At 43.3% G+C, this 20,427-nt stretch overlaps 1 protein-coding gene across 3 annotated transcripts in view; it reads right to left on the bottom strand.

The window, feature by feature from the left end:
* Positions 1 to 681: 681 nt before the first annotated feature.
* Positions 682 to 20,427, bottom strand: part of HRH1 (histamine receptor H1) — a 184,886-nt gene continuing 165,140 nt past the window's right edge. For all 3 annotated transcript variants that reach the window (XM_075832355.1, XM_075832354.1, XM_075832352.1), the window contains one exon: positions 682 to 3,319. In XM_075832355.1, the coding sequence (XP_075688470.1) occupies positions 1,714 to 3,213 (1,500 nt within the window). In that variant the 5' untranslated portion in view covers positions 3,214 to 3,319 and the 3' untranslated portion in view covers positions 682 to 1,713. The remainder of the gene's footprint in view (positions 3,320 to 20,427) is intronic.

A 20,427-nucleotide genomic window follows, 5' to 3' on the forward strand; every position in this document is an offset into this window, starting at 1 on the left:
AGCGGTGTGGGTCTGACACTCAGCAGCCCTGTCGATCAGCTGAGTAAAAGGCCGTGGAGACTAAGGGTATGTTCACACGTAGTCAACAAAAACGTCTGAAAATCCAGAGCTGTTTTCAAGGGAAAACAGACCCTGCTTTTCAGACGTTTTTTTACCAACTCGCATTTTTCGCGGCGTTTTTCGCGCCGTTTTCGCAGCGGTTTTTACGTCCGTTTTTGGAGCTGTTTTCATTGGAGTCTATGAGAAAACAGCTCCAAAAACGTCCAAAGAAGTGTCCTGCACTTCTTTTGACGAGGCTGTATTTTTACGCGTCGTCGTTTGACAGCTGTCAAACGACGATGCGTAAATAACAGGTCGTCTGCACAGTACGTCGGCAAACCCATTCAAATGAATGGGCAGATGTTTGCCGACGTATTGGAGCCGTATTTTCAGACGTAAAACGAGGCATAATACGCCTCGTATACGTCTGAAATTTGGCCGTGTGAACATACCCTAATTCCGCTGTCTCTTCAATCTTTACCAGGCACAGAGCCGTACACCTCCATAGCAGCTGTGCCTGGGATTGCCGCTCAGTTCTTTTAACTTAAGTAGTACCATATCTGCAATCCCAGGCCGCTACTTATGTGTACGCCGATGTGCCTGGTAAACTATGAAGAGGCCAGAGCATTCATCGCCAGGGCCCCTTCACTCAGCTGATCAGCAAGGGTGCTGCGAGTTAGACCCCCACCGGTCTGATATTGATGACGTATCCTAAGGATAGGCAATCAATATAAAATGGCTGGGGAAGCCCTTTAAAGAAGTCTTCCAGCAATATCCATTGATGGCCAATCCTTATGTGTGACCTTGAATGGGGCTGAGCTGCAGTATCACGCAAAGCATCATGTATAGATGCATTGTGGAGTCTGGAAACACATTAAAGGGATCATGATGCAAGAGCTATGGCCCTTTTTTTCTGCTGATCTGTGAAGTTCCCAGGGGTCAGGATGATTACACATCCTAAAAATAGGCCACCAATATTTATTCCTGAAATATATATCATCCCATATACACTGTAGGAATTCCTGCATATATATATGTACCTTTAATATTCTGTGGAAAATATTTTTGGGGGGGGGGGGGCGACGACTACATGTGCTACTGTTGTCACAGATGGCTATGAACTGGTTTCGTTTTTGACTAAAGGCTTTCCATGTACAAAATGGAAAATAAAAAGATCATACCAAATCGATAGAATTGCAAAGCTTAGTTATTCTTCATATGACATATTTCGGGTTGATGTTTTTTATGTGTTGTCTATGGTTAGTGATTAAAGGAAAATACACTTAGAGGAACATAACAGAGGCTCATACAGAATGTATTTTTTTCTGTTTGGCATTTCTTTTACGCTTCAGCAGATTTATCCAGTTTATACCTTTAGAGAGAATTGTACAAATCTATTTAATGCATTTCATTATGTGCTCCTATTTCTCAAGGGATAAACCCTTACCTTTATTTCTTATACTTCTTAACCCTTACTCAGTAGATAAAGTTTATATTAAATTCCAATACAATTCCAACACATGGCTGCATTCTACAATTTTCATAAATACAAATAATTAAATGAGGCACCAAACACAATCCATGAAAAGTGTCATATATTTCAAACAAAGTTCCTCTTGAGAATTGTAAAATTAATACTGATTATTCCGAAGACTTCTGAGGAACGTTCCAGGTTCATTTATAAGGGCAAGATGTGCACTTTTCCTTTTTGCATGCCCCACAGTTTAATCTAAAATGAAATATTTTCTTAAATGTCTTCTTAAAATTTTCATTACACAGTGGGTAGATCAAAGGGTTTAGTGTTGAGTTGACATAGCCAAGCCAAATGGTAAACATGTGAAAGTTGTGGTTAAAGCAGTCTTGACAAAATGCTATGACCATGAAAAGAACAAAGTATGGGATCCAGCACAACATAAATGCTGCCATTATAAATCCCAACTGCTTGGCAGCTTTCCTTTCCCTATTCATGTGAAGTCCTTGGATACTCTGCTTGGACTGTGTGCGAAACCTCTGCCATGTGTGCTTCAGGTAGCCGAAATTACCAGATTGCCGGTTTTCAGCATTCTCGGGGGTCTCTGGGTGGCTCTCTTCCAACAGATTCGAATCCAAGATACAAGAACCAGCCTCAGCAAAAGTATGTTCTTCAGATATATCTGTCAAATCCTGGTTTTCGGGGAAGTGTTCTTCAATCTTATTTCTGCTTACGGTTACATAGTTTCTGCATTCTTCAGGGTTTGCCTGTATTATAGTTAAAGGAAAACAGTGCAACTTGACAACCTTATTGTCACATGGGCTGAATGTCCGCTGACTCTCAAAGTCTTCTATATGGAATTGTCCATGTGGGCTTTTTTGTTTAGGAAATACATTGGAAACTGTTGTATAATGCCTGTGAAGGCTTGTCTCTGGTACCATAAGAGTTCCATTACTACACTGTTTCTTTACACAATTCCTTGGCTTTTTTAGCACTTTGACATTCCGGACAAACTTACGGTCATAGAACAGTTGGAAAGATCCATTAATAAGCCCCCGATGTTGATAATGTTCTCTCACAGCTTTGTATATCTTAGCATAAAACCACAACATTAGCAAGGATGGTATATAGAAATTCAATATGGCTGTTAGAACTTTAAACCAAGTCACTTTGTGAAACTCTGTTTCACACATGTGTTCCGGCACTGACCTAATTCCACCATTTGCAAATACATGCCAACCCAATATAGGAATTATCCAAGTCAATGAAAAAAGCCAGGCTCCAGAGATCATGACAGAAGCCCTGGTCTTTGTACGATACTTTAAATACTGCAGAGGTTGCTGGATGGAGCGATATCGATCAATACACAGAATAAAAAGGCTAAAGATGGAGGCTGTGCTTGCAACATAGTCCATAGATAACCAAAAAAGACATGTTGGTCTTCCAAGGATCCATTCATGGTTTAGGAGATACACAATGTTTAGTGGCATTACCGCAACACCCACAATAAGATCAGCAATAGACAAGCTAACAATGTACAGGTTTCCAACAGTGTGAAGTTTGCGCTCAGTTTTCACAGCATACAATACCAAAATATTCATGATAACTGTAAAAAATGATATGCTCCCTAATACCAGGCCCAAGCTTGCAGAGTGAATATTGGTCACATTCTTTGCTAGGCTCAGGTTATTACTCAACATCATTCCACGAGAGCAGTGGATTAGGGAGAAAATGACAACAGACCCTTGATCTGGTGTGTTACATAAATGTAGTGCTGAGAAGGGTCATCTTTTCAATTCTGGTCTTTATCTGTAAACAAACATAGAAAAATTAACCAAGTTTAAAGATGAGTCGGTACTAAGATTGTACACACACACACACACACACACACACACACACACACACACACACACACACACACACACACACACACACACACACACACACACACACACACACACACACACACACACACACACACACACACACTATACATATTACAAAGGAGAGATAAAAAGACAGATAATAGATGAAATACATAGAAATATAATACATATATAGAGACAGATAGATAATAAAAAAATAACAATATTACTAGTGTTCAAAATTGCTCCTAACATCAATCACAAATAACAGAATTGACAAATGTTTAAAACATACTAAATATCTGTGCAAACTTTTCTTCAGGGCTTCCTTTAATCATTATATGACAGTATAAAAGTTCTATTAGTTCTGCACTATTACAAATCTGCTAAGGGTCCCACGAGTGGCACAGGGGTGGACTATGTATACTTAGGGCTTGGTCTATACAAGCTATTGGGGTGTCCACTTTGGACAATACTTTTTGTTAGAAGGGCCCCCCAAAAACAAGCTGATCACAGGAAACACAGCTCATGCCAGGTCCTTCATGTCTGCTCTGGCTTATTGATAGAGTAAAAGGGTATTTGAAAATGGGTAATAAAAGACTATTCATAGTAATTGTAGGACAGCTGCAACCCACCTTAACTTATAAGATCTGATTATTTGTTGAAGATGGCCATTGTTGCCCTAGAAACCTAAGTGTACACAAGTACCATTGGCCGAGATGTGAATTGCTTCGGAAACGTATAATTGCCCATGCTTATACTGACAAACCCTTACTGGGAGGACCATAAACAGGTAAAATCCTCTGAATAACTACCAAAAATATCCAGCATGTCTGATCCATGTTTTTTCTGTTGTCATTTACTCTCATTTATGTGAAACAAGTCCACCAGCCATTTTCTTCTGAGTTCTTTCTTCATCAGAATGGGCACATTAACTCTGTAGAAATTCAACTTATAGATATCAATTATGAGTAACTTGGTCAACTTTCACCAATGTTCTCTAACATAGATATCCATTTAATGCTACAAATTGGGATTCGTGTTGTTGGATTCCGCGTTGGTATTATAAAGTAGAGCACTGTACTCAGTTGTTTCCCTCATTCCCTTAGACTTTGAATGGTGCAGAAGCACACTTGATTGACCGCCGTTCGATTCGATGTCCTCCTTACTGCAGTGTAGCAGTGAGGAGGAACAGGAAGCTCGGGACCCCCGTTCTCATGATCAGTAGGGGTCCCAGTGGTTGTGTCCCCAGCGATCAGACAATTCTCACCCACCCTGTGGATAGGTAATAATTGTCAATTTTGGCAATACCGCTTTTACCCAGTAGTGACAGTAATAAATTTAAAGCTAAAATTTATATTTTTAAAAACCAATCAAACAAATTTCTAAAGGTCAGGAGCAATTTACATTTGTAAAAGCAAAATAAAATGTTCATCTTTTATGTAAATTTATTTAACCATACAGGCAAGTACTCTCCGCAGAATGAACTATGATAAATTAGAATACCGACATTGGAAAAGTTTGTAAGTACAGTGTCAGCTTAAAGGGGTTTTCCCACGAGGTACATTTATGACATATCCACGGGATGAGTGTCCCACCTCTGGGACTCGCACCTATCTCTAGATCGGGTCCCCTAAAGCCTGTTCTAGCTTTGTCTGCTATCACTGACTCCAGGCCACTTCCTGACTTTATCGTCGGGAGTTACGAAAACAGCGTAGCTCGCTGAGCTACCCTGTTTCCGTAACTCCCATAGTAGTGAATAGCAGTTACGGAAGCAGCGTAGCATGCGAGCTACGCTGTTTCCGTAACTGCCATTTAGCTCTATGGGGCTTACAAAAACAGTGTAGCTTAGCAAGCTACGCTGTTTCCTTCTTCATGGTTGGAAATCAGCCGACACACAAAGAGGTAGAATGGGGTTTAGGGACCCTGTTGTATAGATAGGTGCGGGTCCCAGAGGTGGGACCCCCATTTATCTGACATTTATGACATATCCAGTGGATATGTCATAAATATCCCTGGTGGGAAAATCCCTTTAAGGGCCTTCTAAAACTCCAGGCACTCTTATGTCATGTTTCGGATATGTCCATGGTGAGATTTTCCGATAAAAATAGCCTAAACGTTTACTTCGATTTTTAAAACATAAACTGCAGCATCCTTGTTCTCGCCAACTTAAACAGTGCAGATTGATTTATGAGGTTTGATAAACATTACACTTTAGTTAGTAAATCACGAAACAAGGCACAAGCTCCGTTTCCCTGTCATGTCAGAGTGTATCTATGGTATAATTATTTAGCCATTTGAGACAGATGCACTTTTTGCTCAATACATTCTAATCATCAAATACAAAAAAGACAGTAAATTTTATTGTAAAAATGTGTTTCTAATTTTTTTTTATATACAGTTTTTCCTCATTGCTAAATCCACCAATATATTAGTCAGTCTACTGATAAGACACATGATGATGGACTGGGGTTCCCTGGACTCACCAGAGTAGAGCCTACCCTCCATCTGTACAGAACATGTGCACATCCATTTATTGCATTGTTGCTATCATTGCACACTCAGGACATATTATCAATAAGATCTAATAGGTTATTTGGGAAACATCTTGTAAGAAATACACTATATGGACAAAAGTATTGGGACACCTCTTTATCATTCAATTCAGGCGTTTAATTTTGTCCCATTGCCACAGGTGTATAAAATCCAGCACCTAGCCATGCAGTCGCCTTCACAAACATTTGTGAAAGAATGGGTCATTCTAAAGACCTCACTGAATTCCAGCGTGGTACTGTAAGAGGATGCCACCGTTGCAATACATTTCTTTCCTCCTAGATCAACTGTGAGTGGTATTATTCCAAAGTGGGGGCAAACTCCATATTAATATCTATGGATTTAAAATGGGATGTCATAAAAGCTCCTGTAGGTGTAATGTGTAGGTGTCCCAATCTGTTTGTTTCTATAGTGTAAATCCTAGTGGCAATTGATAGACCTCAAAGTCAACTCCAAATGGAATTATTTTCTGCTGGACATTTGTGGCCCATTATTGCCTCAGTGCCTGACTATGGTTCAAACTTTCCTGTGATGCCAGACCTTCCAAGTACAAGAGTTCTGAAAGATATAAAAGTAGAGGAGGCAGCACTGTAGAATGTAATATGAATGTCTGCTACTGCACAGTTATGACTGCAGCCGGTCTGTCCTGCAATTTAGAAGAAGAATCCACTAAACAAGTTATATACTATATAATCAAAAGTTTATATTTCGAAAATCCTGCACTATAATATTTTTTCTACAAAATTGAAGGTACATTTTAATAAGAAAATACTATATATGCCACGGGGTATTTATTTGGTGAAAATCTTGCAACAAACTTTTTTAAAGCTACTCAAAGACCCATGATTCATCCATTTTTGAGGACACTTTAAAAGAAGAAGCTTCACTAGAGCTTTCCCAGAACCTTTCAAACAGTGATGTCACAGTCTAGCAGTTTATTTGCCCTGGGGTGTGAAAATAAAAAACAACTCCCACCGTGAAGGCAGGGAAAGGGGAGTAGTAAGCAATGTTTCCTCCAAGGGTATGTTCACACGTAGTCAACAAAAACGTCTGAAAATCCAGAGCTGTTTTCAAGGGAAAACAGACCCTGCTTTTCAGACGTTTTTTTACCAACTCGCATTTTTCGCAGCGTTTTCACGCCGTTTTCGCGGCGTTTTTTACGTCCGTTTTTGGAGCTGTTTTCATTGGAGTCTATGAGAAAACAGCTCCAAAAACGTCCAAAGAAGTGTCCTGCACTTCTTTTGACGAGGCTGTATTTTTACGCGTCGTCGTTTGACAGCTGTCAAACGACGACGCGTAAATAACAGGTCGTCTGCACAGTACGTCGGCAAACCCATTCAAATGAATGGGCAGATGTTTGCCGACGTATTTGAGACGTATTTCCAGACGTAAAACGAGGCAAAATACGCCTCGTATACATCTGAAATTTGTCCGTGTGAACATACCCTAAGTCTTGTCAGCTCCTGAGCGGGGCAGTTAGGGAGCAGGGCAAGTCTCCATCAATGGTGGGTGATCTGATGACCAAAAGTAATACCCCCAGTAAACGCTAATATAGCGACTAAATAAGAGAATAAGAAAACGTATTTTAAATTAGTTTTAAATTACTTTTTTAAATACCATACTGTATAAAGTCCAGCAGCAAAATAGACAGTTATAAACACCAATTATAGGCATCAATTAAAGAATCCTTCATTACACCACTGACCCTATAGATAGCGCCACACAGACCACACATACACGCACTGTAAATAGTGCCACAGACACCTGTGGATAGTGCCACAAACATCCCCCTGTAGACAGCTTCAGCCCCCCTGTAGATAGCGTCACACACGTCCCAATGTACACTACAATTCAAAAGTTTAGGGTCACTAAGAAATTTCCATATTTTTGCAAGAAAGGCACAGTTTTTTTCAATGAAGATAACATTAAATTAATCAGAAATACATTCTCTACATTGTTAATGTGCTAAATGACTATTCTAGCTGCAAACGTCTGGTTTTTTAATGCAATATCTACATAGGTGTATAGAGGCCCATTTCCAGCAACCATCACTCCAGTGTTCTAATGGTAAATTGTGTTTGCTAACTGTGTTAGAAGGCTAATGGATGATTAGAAAACACTTGAAAACCCTTGTGCAATTATGTTAGCACCGCTGTAAACAGTTTTGCTGTTTAGAGGAGCTATAAAACTGAACTTCCGTTGAGCTAGTTGAGAATCTGGAGCATTACATTTGTGGGTTCGATTAAACTCTCAAAATGGCAATAAAAGGAGAGCTTTTATGTGAAACTCGACAGTCTATTCTTGTTCTTGGAAATGAAGGCTTTTCCATGCGCGAAATTGCCAAGAAACTGAAGATTTCCTACAACGGAGTGTACTATTCCCTTCAGAGGACAGCACAAACAGGCTCTAACCAGAGTAGAAAGAGAAGTGGGAGGCCCCGCTGCACAACTGAGCAACAAGACAAGTACATTAGAGTCTCTAATTTGAGAAATAGACGCCTCACATGTCCTCAACTGGCAGCTTAATTAAATAGTACCCGCAAAACGCCAGTGTCAACGTCTACAGTGAAGAGGCGACTCCGGGATGCTGGCCTTCAGGGCAGAGTGGCAAAGAAAAAGCCATATCTGAGACTGGCTAATAAAAGGAAAAGATTAATATGGGCAAAAGCACATAGACATTGGACAGAGGAAGATTGGAAAAAAGTGTTATGGACAGACGAATCGAAGTTTGAGGTGTTTGAATAAAACAGAAGAACATTTGTGAGACGCAGAACAACTGAAAAGATGCTGGAAGAGTGCCTGACGACATCTGTCAAGCATGGTGGAGGTCATGTGATGGTCTGGGGTTGCTTTGGTGCTGGTAAAGTGGGAGATTTGTACAAGGTAAAAGGGATTTTGAATAAGGAAGGCTATCTGTTAAGGATCTGCCAGGCACAGCTTCTGTATCCACGCCCATAGGTAATCAGTCTGCACCTGCTTCTATGTCTGTGAGACTGACTCCACCTTCCACCACTCAGGTTGGCAGGCTTAGGAGTGGGAGAGCCTATCACAGCCTGGCCAGACGGAGCTAGCTCCCGCCCTCTGTCTATTTATACCTGCCTTTCCTGTTCCTCCTTGCTTGTGATTCTTCTCGTTTTGTTTCCTGGCCCTGCTGCAGCTTCTTGAACCATTTGACCCTGCTTCATATTGACCCTGGCTTACTGACTACTCTCCTGCTCTGCGTTTGGTACCTCGTACATTCCTGGTTTGACTTGGCTTGTTCACTACTCTCCTGCTCTGCATTTGGTACCTCGTACACGCCTGGTTTGACTCGGCTCGTTCACCACTCTTGTTGCTCACGGTGTTGCCGTGGGCAACTGCCACTTTTCCCTTGCTTCTGTGTACCCTTGTCTGTTTGTCTGTCGTGCACTTATTGAGCGTAGGAACCGTCGCCCAGTTCTACTCGGTCGCCTAGGGCGGGTCGTTGCAAGTAGGCAGGGACTGAGTGGCGGGTAGATTAGGGCTCACTTTTCTCTCCTCTCGGGAGAGTTGTAGGCTCTATTTTTGTTTAAAGCCCCACTCCTCAGGTTCTGAGAGCCAGCGGGTGGGTATAATTATTTCCCGGCTCCAGGAAGGGCCCCAAGAATGGGCCTTCTCCTTGTCTCCTGACGCCCCTGAACTTTCCTCTGTTGATCTTTTCTTTTCTGCTCTTGGACTCATTTATGACGAGACTGACAGGACTGCCTTTGCCGAGAGTCAGCTGGTGACCTTACGTCAGGGTAAGAGACCTGTTGAGGAGTATTGCTCTGACTTTAGGAAGTGGTGCGTAGCTTCTCGGTGGAATGACCCTGCCTTAAGGTGCCAGTTTAGGTTGGGTCTGTCGAACGCCCTGAAAGACCTGCTAGTTAGCTATCCCTCTTCTGACTCCCTAGACCAGGTTATGGCTTTAGCGGTACGACTTGACCGACGTCTCAGGGAACGACAACGTGAAAGTTTTTGTGTTTTCTCCTCTGACTCCCCCATGATGCCTCACGAGGTTCCGTTGCTTCGTTCTTCCACGGAAGACTCGGAGGTACCTATGCAACTCGGGGCCTCCGTGTCCCCCCAACAACGTAGAGAGTTCCGCAGGAAAAATGGTCTCTGCTTCTATTGTGGGGATGACAAGCATCAAGTGAACACCTGTCCTAGGCGTAAGAATAAGCAGCCGGAAAACTTCCGCGCCTAAGTGATCATCGGGGAGGTCACTTGGGCGCACAGGTATTTCCCGTGAATATGAAACGTAATAAAATCTTGCTTCCCTTTCAGGTCTCTTTTGGTGGTAGGTCTGCTACCGGCAGTGCCTTCGTGGATTCAGGGTCGTCTGCTAATTTCATGTCTGTGGAATTTGCTATGTCTCTAGCTATGCCTTTGATTGATTTGCCTAAACCTGTCCCGGTAGTGGGTATCGACTCCACTCCTCTTGCTAATGGTTATTTTACACAGCATACCCCTGATTTTGAACTCCTTGTTAGCTCCATGCATTTGGAGCAGTGCTCTGTACTGTTGATGCAGGGATTATCGTCCGATTTGGTTTTAGGCCTTCCCTGGTTGAAGTTGCATAATCCCACGTTTGACTGGAATAATGAGGATCTTACCAAATGGGGTAATGAATGCTTGATGTCATGTTTTTCTGTTAATTCTATTTCTCCCCCTGAGGAGGTGAACACGCTACCTGAGTTTGTTCAGGACTTCGCTGATGTTTTCTCTAAGGAGGCCTTTGAAGTGTTACCTCCTCATAGAGAATACGATTGCGCTATCGATTTGGTACCAGGAGCTAAGCTCCCTAAGGGTAGGATATTTAATCTCTCTTGTCCCGAACGTGAAGCCATGGGAGAGTATATCCAGGAATGCCTGGCCAAGGGTTACATTCGCCCCTCTACTTCTCCGGTAGGTGCTGGCTTCTTCTTCGGTCCGCCCACATTGAGCATGTCAGGAAGGTGCTCCAGGTCCTTCGGGAAAACAAACTGTTTGCGAAGACCGAAAAATGTGTGTTTGGGGTGCAGGAGATACCATTTTTGGGTCAAATCCTCACTCCTCATGAATTCCGCATGGGCCCCGCCAAGGTCCAGGCTGTGGCGGAATGCGTCCAACCTGCCTCCCTGAAGGAGTTACAGTGATTCTTGGGGTTCACTAAATATTACAGGAGATTTATTGCTAACTTCTCGGTCATCGCTAAGCCTCTTACGGATCTCACTCACAAGGGTGCTGATCTCCGCTGGCCTCCTGAGGCTGTCCATGCTTTTGAGGTCCTTAAGAAGTGCTTTATCTCGGCCCCGGTGTTGGTTCAGCCCAACCAAATGGAGCCATTTATCGTGGAGGTTGACGCGTCCGAGGTGGGAGTGGGGGCTGTCTTGTCCCAGGATACCAGGTCCCTCACCCATCTCCGTCCCTGTGCCTACTTCTCCAGGAAGTTTTCGCCCACTGAGAGTAACTATGATATTGGCAACCGCGAACTCTTAGCCATTAAATGGGCTATTGAAGAGTGGTGCCACTTCCTGGAGGGGGCTAGGCACCAGGTAACGGTCCTTACCGACCGCAAGAATCTGGTTTTCCTAGAATCTGCCCGGAGGCTAAACCCGAGACAAGCTTGATGGGCGTTATTTTTTACCAGATTCTATTTTTTGGTTACCTATAGGGCTGGGTCTAAAAATATTAAGGCTGATGCACTGTCGCGTAGCTTCATGGCCAGCCCTCCTTCGGAGGAAGATACTGCTTGTATTTTGCCTCCAGGTATAATCATTTCCTCTATTGATTCTGATTTAGTCTCTGAAATTGCTGCTGATCAAGGTTCAGCTCCCGGGAACCTTCCTGAGAACAAGCTGTTTGTTCCCCTGCAATTCCGGCTAAGGGTACTTAGGGAAAATCATGACTCCGCACTATCTGGTCATCCAGGCATCCTGGGTACCAAGCACCTCATTGCCAGAAACTATTGGTGGCCTGGGTTGCCTAAAGACATTAAGGCCTACGTCGCCGCTTGTGAGGTTTGTGCTAGGTCCAAGACTCCCAGGTCCCGACCAGCAGGCTTACTACGTACTTTGCCCATTCCCCAGAGACCTTGGACCCATATCTCCATGGATTTTATCACCGATTTGCCTCCATCTCAAGGCAAGTCGGTGGTGTGGGTTGTAGTAGGCCGCTTCAGTAAGATGTGCCACTTTGTGCCCCTCAAAAAACTACCCAATGCTAAGACGTTAGCTACCTTGTTTGTCAAACACATCCTGCGTCTCCATGGGGTCCCTGTCATTGTTTCTGACAGAGGGGTACAATTTGTTTCTTTGTTTTGGAGAGCCTTCTGTAAAAAGTTGGAGATTGATCTGTCCTTCTCCTCTGCCTTCCATCCTGAAACTAATGGCCAAACCGAGAGGACTAATTGGTCTCTAGAACAATATTTAAGGTGTTTTATCTCTGACTGTCAATATGATTGGGTCTCATTCATTCCCCTCGCCGAATTTTCCCTTAATAACCGGGTCAGTAACTCGTCAGGGGTCTCCCTCTTTTTCTGTAATTTTGGGTTTAATCCACGGTTCTCCTCCGTTTCACCTGGTAGTTCCAACAATACCGAGGTAGAGGTCGTTCATCGGGAATTGTGCACAGTCTGGGCCCAGGTTCAGAAGAGCCTAGAGGCGTCCCAGAGCATTCAAAAAACTCAGGCAGATAGAAGACGTTCTGCTAACCCCTTGTTTATGGTCGGGGATCTGGTGTGGCTATCGTCAAAGAACTTGCGCCTTAAAGTCCCGTCCAAGAAGTTTGCTCCCCGGTTTATAGGGCCGTACAAGGTCATTGAAGTCCTCAATCCTGTCTCCTTCCGACTGGAGTTGCCCCCATCTTTTCGAGTACACGACGTGTTTCATGCCTCCCTCCTTAATGCTGCTCCCCGTCCTTGGCTCCCTCGAGGAAACCTCCTGTCCCCGTTCCCACCCCTGAGGGGGTAGAATTCGAGGTGGCCAAGATTGTGGACAGCAAGATGGTCCAAGGCTCCCTCCAGTACCTGGTCCATTGGAGAGGATACGGGCCTGAGGAGAGGACTTGGGTACCCCCCCGGGATGTTCACGCTGGGGTATTGGTCAGGAGGTTCCACCTTCTTTTCCCCAATAAACCAGGTCCATCTAGTAAGGGTCCGGTGGCCCCTCATAAAAGGGGGGGGGGGTACTGGTAAGGATCTGCCAGGCACAGCTTCTGTATCCACGCCCATAGGTAATCAGTCTGCACCTGCTTCTATGTCTGTGAGACTGACTCCATCTTCCACCACTCAGGATGGCAGGCTTAGGAGTGGGAGAGCCTATCACAGCCTGGCCAGACGGAGCTAGCTCCCGCCCTCTGTCTATTTATACCTGCCTTTCCTGTTCCTCCTTGCTTGTGATTCTTCTCTGTTGGTTTCCTGGCCCAGCTGCAGCTTCTTGTACTACTTGTCCCTGCTTCGTATTTACCCTGGCTTACTGACTACTCTTCTGATCTGCGTTTGGTATCTCGTACACTCCTGGTTTGACTCGGCTTGTTCACTACACTCCTGCTCTGCGTTTGGCACCTCGTACTCTCCTGGTTTGACTCGGCTCGTTCACTACTCGTGTTGCTCACGGTGTTGCCGTGGGCAACTGCCCCGTTTCCCTTTGTTCTGTGTTCCCTTGTCTGGTTGTCTGTCGTGCACTTACTGACTGTAGGGACCGTCGCCCAGTTGTACCCCGTCGCCTAGGGCGGGTCGTTGCAAGTAGGCAGGGACTGAGTGGCGGGTAGATTAGGGCTCACTTGTCTGTTTCCCTATCCCTGTCATTACAGCAATAGTAAGAAAATGGAAGACATACAAAATGACTGTCAATCGACATCGATCTGGGGCTCCATGCAAAATCTCACCTCGTGGGGTATCCTTGATCCTGAGGAAGGTGAGAGCTCAGCCGAAAACTACACAGGGGGAACTTGTTAATGATTTCAAGGCAGCTGGGACCACAGTCACCAAGAAAACCATTGGTAACACATTACGCCGTAATGGATTAAAATCCTGCAGTGCCCGCAAGGTCCCCCTGCTCAAGAAGGCACATGTACAGGCTCATCTGAAGTTTGCAAATGAACATCTGGATGATTCTGAGAGTGATTGGGAGAAGGTGCTGTGGTCAGATGAGACTAAAATTGAGCTCTTTGGCATTAACTCAACTCGCTGTGTTTGGAGGAAGAGAAATGCTGCCTATGACCCAAAGAACACTGTCCCCACTGTCAAGCATGGAGGTGGAAACATTATGTTTTGGGGGTGTTTCTCTGCTAAGGGCACAGGACTACTTCACCGCATCAATGGGAGAATGGATGGCGCCATGTACCGTCAAATCCTGAGTGACAACCTCCTTCCCTCCACCAGGACATTAAAAATGGCTCGTGGCTAGGTCTTCCAACACGACAATGACCCGAAACATACAGCCATGGCAACAAAGGAGTGGCTCAAAAAGAAGCACATTAAGGTCATGGAGTGGCCTGGCCAGTCTCCAGACCTTAATCCCATCGAAAACTTATGGAGGGAGCTGAAGATCCGAGTTGCCAAGCGACAGCCTCGAAATCTTAATGATTTACAGATGATCTGCAAAGAGGAGTGGGCCAAAATTCCATCTAACATGTGTGCAAACCTCATCATCAACTACAAAACACATCTGACTGCTGTGCTTGCCAACAAGGGTTTTGCCACCAAGTATTAAGTCTGTTTTGCCAAAGGGATCAAATACTTATTTCTCTGTGCACAATGCAAATAAATATATATAATCTTGACAATGTGATTTTGTGTTTATTTTTTATTTTTATATATATATAATCTATCTCTCACTGGTAAAATTAACCTAGCCTAAAAATTCTAGACTGTTCATGTCTTTGACAGTGGGCAAACTTACAAAATCAGCAAGGGATCAAATACTTATTTCCTTCACTGTACATATAACAAGTATCAATTAACGTGTTGTACCACCAGAGAGAATTCAATAGGTGAAAGAAAAGAAACATTGTGAATACACTTAGCCATTGTTCCATTTTACTTGAGTTTTAAAAGTTTAACAAGGAATTATAGAATTAGAATCCGAATGTAATCTACGTAATTTAGTTGAGTTAATTGTTTATGGACCGCCTCAAATATTCGAAGGATAGGGTCATAACAAATTCTCAGAGGAGAACCTAAACACTGAGGTACATACACCTCTTTTAAACTCAAGAGTGCGTAGTGGTAGGCGCAATCAAGTGTGGAACAAATTCCTGCTACGACCCAGTTTAGGATTTATGAGAATGTTTCTGGGTCTGGTGTAAAAGGAGAAATAACAATCTAAACATAAAGGATTTTCTGATGTTTCCTGTAATATAATAACTGATCAGTGTAAGTAATGTGAAAGAAAAGGCGTACATAACCCCTCTTAATCTTGAAGCAGTCTTCTACTCCAATCCTTCTAAGAGGCAAAAGTGAAGTAGATATCTAGTTTGGCTTATATAAGGAAACATATTGTAGTCTACCTTAACTGTAACTTCTGGACAATTATCGTATAGTAGTTCCATGTAGGAACTATGTTATAGTAGACAAATGAGTTTGGTTAAACATGTAACTAAGAGAAGTAAACTTTCACTTGTGTGTAGAGAACCTATTTAACTGAACCATACGAATTCCATATAAGTTCAAGAGAATTAATGTGTTAGAACTATGTATATGCGACACCGTACTGTCGCAACAGAAAACATTAGGTACCCAATGAGTCCTTCTGATTTCAGGGAGGATCAAACGATGATGAAGCTAAAGGGGCCTTGTTTAAACGACGGCTCATTCTTTGTCTTTTTGGAGTATGTACTGTTTCTCATTTAGATGGTTGAGGAATTTTGAAAAAACTTAGAGAAAAGGAAACCATGACGCCACAATTATTTGAAAATAGTTACAAACAATTTTTATTTTATTGAAACATACAAAACATAATAACATTAGTTAAAAATTAAAAAAGGATCTGGAATAACAGTGTGTGCTATTTAAGGTCAGTAAAGATACCGGATAATTTGCATACAGAAGTTGTCAGTAGATATGTATACCAAAAATGAGCAGTCAAAGTATCTATATTATATCCTATCCGCATCATCGCCTCCAAATTAGTGAGAATCATATATATAAGTAAGGGAGACAGAAGGTTAGTATAAAACTAGTGCTCCTAATGTCCAGATTAGGGAGGTTTGAATAGGATGCGTCATAGGAAAAACAGATCAGAGAAGTTCAGAATACATAATAGGTATACAGGGGAACGAGTCCCAACAGTTGGAGTAATATTGATGCAAAAGGTGCTCCAAATGGAAGGTATGTATGCAGGCTTACCCATGAAAGTAAATCGGTCTAATGACACCACACTGTAGCCTGATGTAATTGCGCAAGTAATCCCGGTGAGTAATCCAGACGGTTCGTGGCCATGGGCGTTACAAGGACAGTGATGCCGTGACGACGGCAGTGACAGCACCCAGTGGCCGACTGGCCCCCCCAAGGATAATGGGCCCCGGCACTTGCCCAGCTTCGCCGGGTGGTGACGGCGGCCCTGAGCATGATAGTATGTGCAGGTACTATGGGGGCATGATATTGTGTGGGGGCACTATGGAGCAATATATTGTGGGAGCACTATGGGGGAATAATACTGTGTTGGAGCACTACAGGAGTATAATAATGTGCGAGGGCACTACTGGGGCATGATACAATGAGGGGGCACTCTGGGGGCATGATAATGTGTGGGGGCACAAAGGGAACAGCGTGTGTATGGACAGGGATTGGGCAGGGTTAGAAGTGTGGCTCTTTGCGATTATTGAAAGTTGGGAGGTATGAGTGAGTGCTATCCTTCATCTCTACTTTGGTTAAACGTTTGGGGCCAGTTGGACAGAGCCCCAAATGGAACCTGTGCAAATAATAAATTGGGACCTTGGATGCTACCCATCCCTTTAAATTATAGGAAAAAGCAGGCAGTGGGGATTGTGGTGGCTATCTTGGAGTTTCCTCTTTAAGCTTTGTATATACAGTATAAGACATACAAATCCTATGGTATTTGATATTTAAAGAAAAATCTAATTTATCATAAGAAAATTATTCACTCAGTTTCCATTAGGCAAACCAGGCAATTTTATTGTCTACAGATATGTCAGAAATAAACATTTACTTTATTTAATGACACACAGCTATGTCAGATATAGTGAACTGATAGGACATAATCCTGATTTGCAATAAGAGAGCTTTGAGATTTTAGTTACCATACTGTTATTATGAGCTCTGTGACAGGAGACGTAGCTCATTAAACGCTGTGGTGAATGAAATGAAGGGGAGAGTAGGAGTCTGCAAGAGAATGATTAGCACGGAAGTCACATACAATAATTCTGCAAGCTTTTAACATCGGAGGTGTGCAATGTTTTCAGTCATTAAACACTGTCTGGGTGCTGTGAGTAACCAGATACAAAAAGTGACACAAATACAAGTGACTCAGATTGCCTCTAGGGATTCTGTCATTTAACCTGTTACTCATACAGAATTGCTGCTTTATGTATGCTTTATGCTTTATATATTTTAAAGAGGATCTGTCACCTCTCCTGACATGTCTATTTTAGTATATACTTCTACTATCCGTGAAATAACAATTCTGGAACATCTTTTCTTAGAACTCTACTGTCATGGTCGTGGTCGCGGACCGCCGCGTTCCTTACTTTGCGACATCCGCGACCACAGACTGTTGGCATCCTGCCAGCGTCTCCTTCCACACTTGCGGCCATCTGGCCCTGCTCTCAATGCTAGCACATGTTTAGTTCTCTAATATATCCCTGATCATCCTGGACTATAAAAAGGGCTCCGCCCTTCCACTCCTTGCCTGAGCAATGTTGTTGTCTACCCATGTTCGTATTGCAAATGGTCCCTTAGTTGTATCCTGCTCCAAGTGTTCCCATGCCATGCTACCTGTATCCCGTGCTGTGTTTGTTCCTAAGCCTTTCTAGCGTTGGAGTCGCGTTGTGTCATCTGCTACGCCTGCTGTTATACACCACATCTGGTGTGATCCGCTAGGTCTGCTGTTATACACCACGTCTGGTGTTACCTGCCACGCCTGCTGTCACACACCACGTCTGGTGTCACCTGCTACTCCTGGTATCATCCATCATGTCTGGTGCTACCTGCCCCGTCAAGTCCCATCTGTGCCAAAGTCTCTGGTACTGTCTGGACTATCTCAGGTACCCTTGTGCTACAAACTTTGTATGGACTGTCACTTGGCCAGCTGCCATCCCGCTACAGAGGAGTGGCCTAGTGGATCCACATACCCCCTAGATCATGACATCTACTATGTGCCGTTCTTCTGATATTCCCCGTAAAAATTGGATGTTACCAGTTGGGGTTGTGTCCCTACACAGTCTGGCACTGTCCAATCAGTGCTGACACAGTTAGACTTTGACAAGGGAACTGGTAACACCCAGTTGTCAATTTATTCACAGATTTCTAGGAGTCATATCAGAGGGATGGCACAACGCAGAGTTCTGAGAAAAAATATTCCAAAATTGTCATCTAATGGGAAATATAAGTCTTCACTAAAATAGTAATTCACCAAACATCCTGGAAATATGTTAAAATTAACGCATTGTGTTGTCATCTATCGAAGCATGTGTTTGGTTTGCAATGGAACAATACAAGAAAGCTGTCAACAAAACTGACTTCTCGCTTATTCTACTAAGTAATTCTCAAATGGCCTGCACAGTATTATTGGCTTCCTTTAGAAGTTCTAAGAAACTTTTGTATTGATACGTTAAGGCTGGGTTCACACGCTACCTTCGAAATTTGTTTTTTTTGCTGAGAAATGTGGCCGATGATCGTCACGTGTCAACCCAGCCTTTAGCAGTCTATTATCTCTTAAATGTAATGTATGCTTTGGACAATTCCTATTTATTAGGTGGGACCACAGATTATAAGTGGCAGATGTGCTTTTTGCAGCCTTTGCACTGGATTGCAATCTGCAAATCCTACGCTTTGGACCAAATCATATAACACAAGGGTCTTTTTCTGTCTTGATTGCCAAATAACCTGCTAGACCTTATTGATGAGATATCCTGTGTGTGTAATAATAACAACAAAGATAATAATGCAATTACAAGTGGAATTTCTGTATAGATGGAGATTGGGCCATAAGAATAATTTCCTGTGGTGGGCCCAAAGAACCCCAGTCCGACACAGTACAAAGTGTAAAATAGTGCCCTCATATGAATAATGTCCAGCTTTCATCATCCTTGGCCCCGGCATGTGCCTTTTATTAGACGTTGCTTGTACCAGCGCTGAAAAACTCAACCCTAGATATTTCTAAAAAATCTACATGTCAAACAAGTGTGGTAACCCATTGCAACCTAACGGGTGAATTGTAATTTTATTTTTTTTCAAGTATAGTCTTTAAAAAAAAAAAAGAAGGAAATGTCTAATCAATACAACTACTAAATATATTCCCTAAATGACTGTGGTCAATGTCAATAGAGGACAATACAATGCTACCGTGTTTCCCCGATAGTAAGACACCCCCGATTGTAAGACGTATCGGGGGTTTCAGGGGGGTCGGCTAATATAAGCCGTACCCCGAAAGTAAGACATATGTCTTACTTTCGGGGAAACACGGGGGTATTGCCGCCTCCTGCCCACTTCCACTCCCACTTAACGCCGAAGGACGGATATATCCGTCCTCAGCAGCTGCTAGTTCGCGCAGGAGGACGGATATATCCGTCCTGTGATAGCGCGGGTACTGAGACTGTACCCACGCGATCAGCGGCAGGAGCACGGCTGTTATACACAGCCTGGCTCCTGCTGCAACTGCCGGAATCGAAGCGCGCGCCGATTCCGGCAGTTTAACCCATTAAATGCCGCTGTCAATAGTGACAGCGGCATTTAATGTGTTTGACAGAGGGGGGAGCTCCCTCTGTCACCCGATCGGCGCCCCCGCAAACAAATCGCGGGTCGCCGTCGGGTTTCCATGACAGCCGGGGGTCTAACAAAGACCCCCAGGTCTGCCTTCAGCATCTGCCTGTTAGGCGATGCCGGAGGCATGACCTAATAGGTTGCCTGTCAGTTTTACACTGACAGGCAATAATGCTTCGGTATACTAAGTATACCAAAGCATTATATATGCGATCGGCACATCGCATAGTGAAGTCCCCTGGTGGGACTAAAAAAAAAATGTAAAACAGTTAAATAAAGTTTGTGAAAAAAAAATAAAAAATAAAAAAAAAAATTTTTTGCCAATGTAAGACATACCCCGAAAGTAAGACATAGTGGGGCTTTTGGGGATAAAAAGAAAGTAAGACACTGTCTTACTTTCGGGGAAACACGGGTACTATTCTACTCTGGTAAAATACTGTATTGATTAAACCATCCTGTGCTATGAGCAGTAATGTCTGGTACAAAAACAAAGCCTCTCAGGCTTAACCTTACTGCTCTTTATTCTTTATTTTCAAGTGCAGTAGCAGTCAGATATTCGTTTATGGAAAGCAATCAAAA

The sequence above is a fragment of the Rhinoderma darwinii genome, chromosome 7 (genome assembly GCF_050947455.1).
Source record: "Rhinoderma darwinii isolate aRhiDar2 chromosome 7, aRhiDar2.hap1, whole genome shotgun sequence".
In the NCBI taxonomy this organism is placed as follows: Eukaryota; Metazoa; Chordata; class Amphibia; order Anura; family Rhinodermatidae; genus Rhinoderma; species Rhinoderma darwinii.